The sequence below is a fragment of the Falco cherrug genome, chromosome 11 (assembly GCF_023634085.1).
Source record: "Falco cherrug isolate bFalChe1 chromosome 11, bFalChe1.pri, whole genome shotgun sequence".
Taxonomy (NCBI): Eukaryota; Metazoa; Chordata; class Aves; order Falconiformes; family Falconidae; genus Falco; species Falco cherrug.
The window spans coordinates 15,471,522-15,481,318 of record NC_073707.1 but is presented as its reverse complement, the minus strand read 5'-3'; the positions used below and the strand labels follow the sequence as shown (position 1 = coordinate 15,481,318).

Genomic DNA, 9,797 nt, shown 5'->3' with positions numbered 1-9,797 from the left:
TTCTATGTAGCAGATAATTTTTTAAGGAGAGGAAAGTAGCCTCTGAGCTCGCCCTGTGTTTTGATTTATAGTCACAGCAATGTTTTGGAGGTCAAAATAAGTAGCGATGTCAGAAGTACTGAAGCATATATTGATCCAAGGCCCACATCTTGCTAATTCAGCTCCTTATGGATACAAACGGCACTGTTTTACAGAGGCAAGTGGTCTGAAATACGATCTGTTACTAGATAAAAGTTGTTTAACATGAGAAGTTTACCTTATTTGCCTTTAGATACGTTATCTTACATTTGGCCTCCTTGAAACACAAATTTTGGCCTGAGCACATCCTCCCAGGCAATCCCCATCATTCTGTACAAGATTCCTCCTCAGTTTTGCCAGTCCTCCAGGCTCTAAGATTTACAAACTATCAATAGGGATTTAGTCTTTAAAAAATTCCATGAAACAGCCCCCCTCCCAACCAAACAGTAACAAGTCTAAAACCTGATTCTTGAAGTACAGTAGAAATATGGTCTGTCTCCCAGGATTCCACATATATAATTTTATATTGCGATCAGTTATGTAACTGTTTTTATTCCGTTGAATATATGACTGTTCATCAGTTGAGCAGTCACCCAATAAAAGTGGCCACAGACCACCTCAGTTCTACTATTCCATAGGAAATTCTCCAGAAGAGCCCTGCTGGTGATTTCTAGTGCAGTATCATGTTATAAATTACCCCTGTATTCTGTCAAATCTCAAAAAGGACTGCATCAGGCTGTACCCTAGCTGTACTCTCATCCCTTTCAGGAAGGCCCATGCACAAATTATTTTCTTTGACTGTTTTCAGATCTCTGCAGATACCCTTGATTTTCTTCAGTGATTTGAAAGGCTATCCTCAACAATGTTGCAGACAACACTTGTATCAGTTTGATTTTCAGATAAGTCTTACTTATTTTCACACTGAAATCTTAACAATCTTAGGTACCCTTTTCTCTCTGCTGCACAGAACCTGCTTGTTTGTCTGGGTGCAGTTACAGAATACCTCTGGGTACTGCCTTCTGACTGAGGAAACACTACAAGTCCTACTAGAAAAACTAGTTTTTACAGGTTTTGACTTCCTTTCCTTTCTTGCACCTGGGGTTACAGGGTTTCCTAGGCCAGCTGTATTTGCCAGCAAGCTGCAAGCGTGGCTTCCTTCCGCAGAGGAAGGCAACCCCAGCCTCAGCAGGGCAGTGATCTCTCCAGCAAGGGCACAGTCCCACCATACTGGGCACAGCAACACAGAGCTGGGCTGGTGACATTAAAGGTTCTGTGGACTGTCCAGCAACTGTCAGGCAGATGCAGGGTGACAAGTCAGATGCCAGGCCAAAGGCAAGTGAAAAAGTTGGGAGCAGCAGGGGAGGGGGCTGGACACAAGCCCACCTACAGCAGAGCTCAGGCAAGGCCCGGATGGAGCTTGCACGCAGCACCTGCGTATGGAGGGGGCACGCTGGGCAGGGCGCTCTTCCTAGTTTTTCTTTAGTGTAATCACAACTCTTCCTTTCATACTATTTCTGTCAACAGCAACTTGCCACCCACCTGCGCTTCGTGCATATGAATCCAGCAGAAAACATGAATGAATGCCGTAGAAGAGAATTCGAACATGGCCACGTCCTTCAGATTTGAAACCCCTGTCTGTCACCAGCCCATCCCAGCATCCTACGTAGAAACAGGTCTAGGAAGACAGCAGGCAGACATCCGGCTGAGTTTCTGTGCTGAAGCTCTAGATTTCTAGTGTAATCCAAGTAGAAGAGGGTCAGAGTCTTTCTGAGGATAAACTACCTACTATCTTTTAATCACATGACACTATCAATTATTTTTTTTAAATAATAATAATATGCATAGGTACTGGAAAAGATCATTAGCACAGGGAAGAACAAAGAAAAAAACCAAAGTGAAATGGGTCTTTTATTTAGTCAAAATATTTTTATTTGGCTGTATTTAGCAGAAGGTTTGCTTTCCTCTTCCCCGCTTGCCCCCCCCCCCCCCCCCAGTGTTTGCTCATTATTTCTGATTTCTCGTGCTTCCATTCTTTCAGTACAATATATTAACACCTTGCACCTCGTCAGCACTTTCCAGTTAAGGCTCTCAAAGCATTTACAGACATGAGTTAACTAATCCTCACAACAATCATTAGCAGTAGGGGCGTCAAATGATCTGCATCTGCAGAGATCGACTTTTTTCAGGTTTTTCCTTGATTTTCAGTGTCCAGCTTGTATTATGCTAGACTTGATGAACATGTGCGTCCCTGTAGTTGTGTTCCATGCTTTTGAAAGACTGAGTTTGAGCACTCAAAATCTAAAGCTATTTATGAAAATCTTTCCTCAGTAACTTGTTGAAGGCCACATAAAAAGCGAGCAGTGGACGCCAGAATTGGGAACAAGGCACAACTTTCAGTTACGTGCTATACTATGAGACATCTCTTTGTAACTTACCTTTGGACTTTAAAACCACCATCTGTTCCCTTCTCCTTACACATTACCCTCTACTGATCATTTCCAGCAGACTTCAATCTCAGGCACTTACATCCTGCATTCTGCTAGCAAGTTTTGCATGAGGGTCTCCACAGCCATCAATTGTATACCGTGCACAATGCCTTTGGGTGATTGTGATGAGCCTTAATGAAAAAAAAACTCCACCAAACCCCCAACAACCTAACAAGGAACAGGTGTGGATTTTATATTTGAATATTTAAAGCAAACTTCAGAGTTTATGGAAAAATCTATATATGTGATTGTTTAAAGGAAAACACCCTCAACTCCAAACCTGGTTCAAATGGAAGACTAAATCTTAACTTGACATTAATACCTTCTTATCAGTAGTGCATCTGCACAGAGATTCTTCATAAAAACCTGCAAATTCACAACTGTACTTTGCAAACAGAAATACTATGACTGTTAAAGCAAACAATAATTTATCCTTTCAGTTCATGCAGATGGTATCTTCATGTTAGGCTGTCAGAAGATACTGGCATGAAACACACACAAAACTTTTTCTTAGTTAGGTTAACACTGAGAATTCAAACAGTCAGACAAACAAATGCAAGTATTTTAACAGAAACAATATAAAATTTCACTGGCTTAAAAAACATCTAAATGAGAAATCTTGGTTATTTCAATGAATTGCTAGACCCTACATTTAAAATGATGCATTTACAGAACTATTCAGATGAGTCAGGTTTCTTCTATAACACTAAATACTGGAATTCTGATAGATTGTGCAAGTATTAAAAATATTAACATTTTAAATGTTAACATTACAATTTTAAATAGCTTTGCAAGTGCAATGTTATAAATATTAAAAAAAAAACTTCAGAGCTACAATTGTATATAAGTTATATGAGTAAATGAAAGTGCTTTTCAAGTATTTATGTTCATTTACAGTTGGATTCTCTTGTATAAGTCAGTGCTTAGATGGTACAATTTAAATATCAGTCTTTTTTAGATTTTGGATGCATACGCTTAACTGGATGGAATAAATTGTTTCATTTGCAGAAATCTGTGATAAATATTTAAATACAGAATATAATTTGCAATAAATATTTAAAATATGGAATACTGCAAAATGCAAATATTATATTTTTGTTATCTATTAAAAATAAAATAGAAAGCGATCGCATCCTGCTGGGCGTGTGATAACCTGGTAATGCCATGGGAGGCCTTGAGCCATACAGTAACTGTTAATTTCATCAAAATACCAAATTAAAATATGGTAATTAGTTGTTCTTCAGTAGAGATAAAAGCATGTGATCATAGTAGAGGCCAAATACTGTCAGCTTTTGAATTTAAAAGATCTCATGATTATGTCAAAAGCCACGAAAACTTTCCAACACTTTCACTTAGTCAGTCCTTAGCCACAGTCACTCTGGAGAACACAGCTAGTGCAGGTCACTGCTGTACTGCCTGCCCAGGGCATGGTGTAGCTCCTTTTCTGGCTAGTCAAGAACCATTATTATTGTCAGGATATAAAAAAAGATGGTATTCCTGTTTGCCAGCCAGAGGAATGGTGAGGTAAGTGGGGAGACACTTGTTTATTAGACAAGAAAACCAAAACAAAACCAACCCTAAATGAATCATTATATATTTAAAAGTGCACTGAAAATATTTCCTATTGAACCCTATCTCTCTTAAGTGCCAGATTTTCATCTTAAATTACATCCACTTTGAACACTGAACATATGTAAGCTGATATTAGAGCATTTAGCTTGTCTTGCTGTTTGAAAAGCACATGACAGAAGGCAGCATTAACACCTTTCATTAAAGATCTGGTGATGCCATAGTTTTATCATGAAGATGCAGCTTATAAATGGCATAGTTCAGCAGAAGCCCCTGCGGACTGCCGTTACAAGCTTTCTCCAACAAAGTGCTTTGTCACTTGCCAAAGACAAAAGTCAAACTGTTGCCCTACTTCACCACAGTGCTGCACTGGCAATTTATAATTCTCTTTCCAGATGCAGTTGGGCTTTAATATAAATTATAGCTCTTTAGAGTTAGGCAATTCTTTGTAATAAAAGCAGAGTTTCATGTTCCATCAAGAGTGGCCACTGTTTAGACTGGTCTCTTCATGCAGACCTGACAACGGCTGATGATATTTTCTAGTTCTCCTGCTTTCAAAGTCTGTGGCAGAGGTCTCCTAAAAGAAAGAAAAGAAACATTTACTTTTTGTGAATGTAAATGTTTTTAAATAATGATGAAGTGTTGGATATGGAATTATTGACACCACCACTGAAATCTTTGGCTGACTTAAGGCATCTTTGTGCTAAAGAACAAGCCTAAACCTAAGGAAGGGGGATGTCTAAACTGGGGGGAATTACTAAGGGAGCCCCCCCATGTTATGCAGGCAGTTATATTCTCCTCAGGCACTTGCAGCATGAATGTGATGCGTATGGATGCAAGGAAGTTCAGTTTACCTGAACATTCTTCTTGGATTTAACGATGCCAGCCAGAAACTGTAGGAATTTGTGTAGTAGTTGCACGTCCCCCTGCCATGGCACTCTATGAATGGAATGGCTCGAAATTCTTCCAGACAAGATCCAGGAGATGCCAATGCTTGGCCAGAAGCTTCTGAGCCAGCACTTGTATACTGTAACCACCAACACATTTTTTTTTATGAGAACTTGTCCATCAGCTTTTAGTAAACTGCAGGCAAAAAAAATTATCTAAAAAGGTACCATATGTTCTGTGGTATATCTTGGACAAAGCAAAATGAACGTAGATTAGTTTTATCAAACTTATAATGAAGCACAGAAGCCTTATGAAAGTTCAAGGACTATTATGACATTTAAGTCCCCGCAAAAGCCTTTTTCTGCTCCATGAAATTGTAACCAGTACAGAGACTAGAAAGGAGCTGGCTTCTGTCCAGTTGAGGGTGATAGTAACTGAATTACAAACAAGCCAAATTCCCTATTTTGTGTGTGTTCGTATTTTTTGTTGCATTGATAGCTTCTCCAAACACAAAGAGCAAAGAAGGCATTTTTCTTCTCTGATGTCGCTAAATGCTTGTAGAAATAGCTCTACATTTATGACAGTAGAAAAATGGCTAGAAAATACCATTTAAATTTGCTGATGCTGGAAACAAGCCAATTACTTCAACCAGATGCTGCAAAAATTCTCTCATTGTTTTCCAAGGTTATGATTATTATTACTACTTAGGGCCAAATCCCAGGAGAGACAACAAGTTTCACACTAGACCTAAAAGGACTTTGTATCATGCAAAAAAGAGTGTGTTTTTCTTTAATGCTGTCTTTTACCCTCATTTGCTGGCACCCCTGTGACATCCCACAGGCATGGATAGCAAAGATAAAGTGCAGTGTCCCCTCGTATAGATACACCCTTATTCCCATAATCAGTTCTTAATTTGCAGTCACATTATGAACTTTCTTCACTCATATCTTGTTATGGCAACAAAATTGCTGAGGCAGTTTTTTGTGGACAGTGTTCTGCATTTGTTTTGATTTTAGCTTTCTGTGGAGTTCAGCCCCAAGACCTCATTTACAAAAGAACTGCCTGCCATGGAAATGGGTCAGTTATTTCTGTGTATTTGTGTTCAGGACCAGCTTAACCACTCCACTCCCCAAACCTGTTTCCTAGATCTTAACATGACACATGAAAATGAGAGAATGCAGTTATTTTTCTGACTAAAATCCTATGGGTCTTCTTGCATCTTTTCCACTTTTCCTCCTGCCACCTATTTTTGAAGACAGATCAGAACAGTTATTCTTATGTGCCTGGCAGTTAAAAAGAGTTCATAGAATTATTGTCTACTTATTGCTAAAGGGAAAAAATATTAAGAATTATAAAAAAAACAAATGAGCTATAAGCAGGTAAAAATGTCAATGAAAGGACATAAAATTAATAAATCAAGTCTTTATATTCTCACCATAACAAAAGAAAAACCCTTCCAGAGAGATATCCAGCCTTCCGGACATGCAGGAACTGCAGTTGTTTGGCTGTGAACTGCTATTATCATTGCAGGTCCTTCACAGACAACACACCTGTAAGAAGAAACACACATGCAATCGCTGCAGATATGAGGGAAAACACAAAAGCAGACAAAAAAAAGAAAGGATCTTCTAGGATAGCAGCTACCTAATGGCATGGCTTACTATAAATGTTACAACTCACAAAGGTTTTCTCTGTTTAATATGGTGAGAAGTAAACTGAAGGTAACCCAAATACTAGTGGGGATTGCAAAGCAAGGTAACACCAAACAAAATTGGTATAAAATGGAAATTAGTCCCAGAACACATGAGCTTCCTATTTTTGCCGTTACTGAAGTAAAAAGCTAAAGTTTACCTTCTTCATGTACTCACTACTTCATGTTGTTATGGTGTAGATCAAAGTTCTGTACCTTTATTTGCTAAGATTAGAAAAAAAAAGTAATCTTTGTTTCCTAAATGAAGAAACTATGAAGCTGAGCTACTAGATTGCAACAGCTGGGCAGGGTAGGCTATAAGACAGAAGGCAAAGCTTGCCTTCCCCAGTTTGGTTGTGCTACTCTTGTTTTTTCATGCTTTTAGAGGTTTTCCTCTTGAAATGCTCTTCATCCTTCTCAGCTGTTCTAAAGCAACTAGGAAGGGCTACAATTGCACAAGAGTGTTTCATCGCAGAGAACTTTCAGCCGCAACTTACAACGTTTTTCACCAGCTACAGTAAATGCATCACACACATTTGAAAGCAGAACTTGATTTGTACTGTATTCCAAATAATGAAGCTATTTCATTTTAGTCCGCCTTCAATATACACAACAATAGTTTGTCTTTTTAAAAAAATATCACTGCAATCAGTAGGATTGTGTGCCATCTTCTTATGTCAGCTATGGATAGTAAGCCCTGCGGTAGGACACTAGCTTCAATCTAACTTTTCTTAAAGAGTATCACTGAGTATCTGGCATATTCAGGTGAGCAATCAAAAATCAGGTGGTTAAACCCAGTGCTTGTACTGGCTGAGATGGGCAGGTCTTTGCCTAAGGTTTGCCATTCAAAACAATTTATGATGTCTTTGTGGTTCCAGGCCAGAAGAGCTAAAATTTTTATACTCTTACCTGCTTATATGGGGCTCTAGTGCCCTGCCAGAAATTGGTGCCATGTCTATTGGCATTACTGCTGCAGTTGACAGCCAGTATGAATAATCATTGCGAGAAGCAAAACTACAAACATCATTGGTGTTACAGAATAAGAATGGCATGGTGGTAAATCTCTGCAAGCAGCTACCAGCTGTTCCTAAAAGACAGAAGAGAAGAGGTTTGCCACAGATAGATTATACTTAGTGCAGCAAACAAAAGAGACGTGGTGGCATCCAATTTACTATAGTGAAGATTAAAACAGTTGGCAACTATATAGAGTGAAGCATCTACAATCAAATTATTTGAAAGCTAAAAGCTTATGTTCTATATAAAAACACGTATGTAGAAAATAAGGGCTAAGAAGAAAATCTGTTTAAATAATATCTTCTTGAATTGTATTGGTCCTTGACATAGTGGCAGGGATTCAGCTGCTTAAACAAAAGCTTCTGGTGCTATTATTGACACCCTAAGGCATCCCATTTGGTCTCCAAATAGCAAGATTCTCTCTTAGATCCTGTGTTATTACTGACAGCCCTATGCAGATACTGTGAACATGTATACTAGACGTCTATCCACAAGCAACCAAATTCCTCTTCAAAAATGTCTAGGGATAGCGAAAAGGGAGTACAGGAGTGCAGGGAAGAAAGGTGTCTTTCAAGCCACAATTCCTGAATTGACTCAGAGCAGCAGACCACTCTAGACACTGATGGTTGAAACCAACGTTCATCTTGGACACTTACTGTCAGTTTGGTTTTGTGACAATTTCGCATTACTAGACTCTAAAGAAAACTATCTGAAAATTTTTACCAATACAGTACCAAGGTCTTGTCCGTGTGCTCGTTCATTTCCTTGCACAAAAAGCAGCGAATAGCCAACATAGATCTGCGACGTCCCATGTGGGCATGAAGGAATCTTTGTTGATTGACTATGCCGGGTAAAGATAAAACCTCTTCTTGTTGGCCTAACAATGATAGTACCTGGTGATCCAGGTAACCCCTGTAGACCTGGAAAGCCAATAAGTCCAGGTTGGCCTGTGGAGGGGAAAGAAATATGACTGCAATCATTTTGTTTGAATTTTTACTTCATTTAAATTAGTCGAACCACTCGAAAACTAACAAAACAATTATCAATAAGAAGATACTATTTGTTGCTAGATTAACTCCTTCAGACCTAGCTCAGGTAACTTTACATTACATAGTTTCATGGAATAGTGAGGTATTTTAAAGAACCATGGCTATTTTTACAAAAAAAGTTGTAAAAGTAAAAACATTTTATGGTGACTGAATAGAAAAATTTAGTTCTATTTTGATGTCATAAAAAGGCACACTGATACCCAGGGATTTCAAATGGATAAACAAATATGATTAACAACAGAGGAGACAATCAAGGGATATCTTTGTAAATTATTATTTCAGTTGTGAACATGCATCTATTAAAAGATAAAATATGCTTAGATGTGCTTCTGGCCCTAAAGCTACTGTAAATGTTACAGAATATCAATCCATGCAATAGGAAGGAAGAAATCAGGAATACAGTTTATCTGTAAATTCAGTAAGAGCAGTCAGAGATGTCTGCTTTCCTGTACCTCTTTGTCCTGGAAATCCCCTGTCTCCTTTAGGACCAGGCAGTCCTGGTTGACCTGGATGACCAAAACTTCCTGGTAGACCTTTTACTCCTTTAGGTCCTAAATTGTAATCAAGAAAAAAACCCAGAATCACATAGGAGTAGTTATTCCAGATTTTAATAACTGTTAAGGGATAAAGTTAAAATTCCCACATAAATGTAGCTGTGTTAGAATGAAAACACCAGCATGAATTTAGTAATTTTTGAGACTGTCTGTAGCGGTACAGTCACCATGTTTTCTAGCAGGAAGATTACAAGGAAATATTTAATGTATTGCAGAACAATATTATTCTCATAAGAAATGTTTACAGAAACCAAAGCAAATAGCTTCTTTTAGCATGTGCCATACAATAGAAATAGTTCAGAAATATAGCAAGAGGCCATAATTATCTTGGCCGCGGTTTGTACTTCTATAAATAATGCAGCTCCTTTGTAAAACAACTTTAAGGAAAGTGTAAAAGAAGAATTCTTTAGTGCCAGCTTGTTATGCTGGAGGCAGCTGTCATTTCTGAGTGGGGCATGCCTTCTGGCAAGCCTGCCTGCCCGTCCTGGGAGCTCCTGTGCTGGGGTGGAAAGCTGTGGTATTGAGAAGG

General features: G+C 38.6%; 1 protein-coding gene across 1 annotated transcript in view; it reads right to left on the bottom strand.

The window, feature by feature from the left end:
- Window positions 1-22: 22 nt before the first annotated feature.
- Window positions 23-9,797, bottom strand: part of COL4A3 (collagen type IV alpha 3 chain) — a 68,073-nt gene continuing 58,298 nt past the window's right edge. The window contains exons 47-52 of the mRNA XM_055723549.1: window positions 9,167-9,265; window positions 8,400-8,612; window positions 7,561-7,738; window positions 6,397-6,511; window positions 4,928-5,100; window positions 23-4,650 (exon numbers count right to left, since the gene is read on the bottom strand). Of these exons, the coding sequence (XP_055579524.1) occupies window positions 4,566-4,650; window positions 4,928-5,100; window positions 6,397-6,511; window positions 7,561-7,738; window positions 8,400-8,612; window positions 9,167-9,265 (863 nt within the window). The 3' untranslated portion in view covers window positions 23-4,565. The remainder of the gene's footprint in view (window positions 4,651-4,927; window positions 5,101-6,396; window positions 6,512-7,560; window positions 7,739-8,399; window positions 8,613-9,166; window positions 9,266-9,797) is intronic.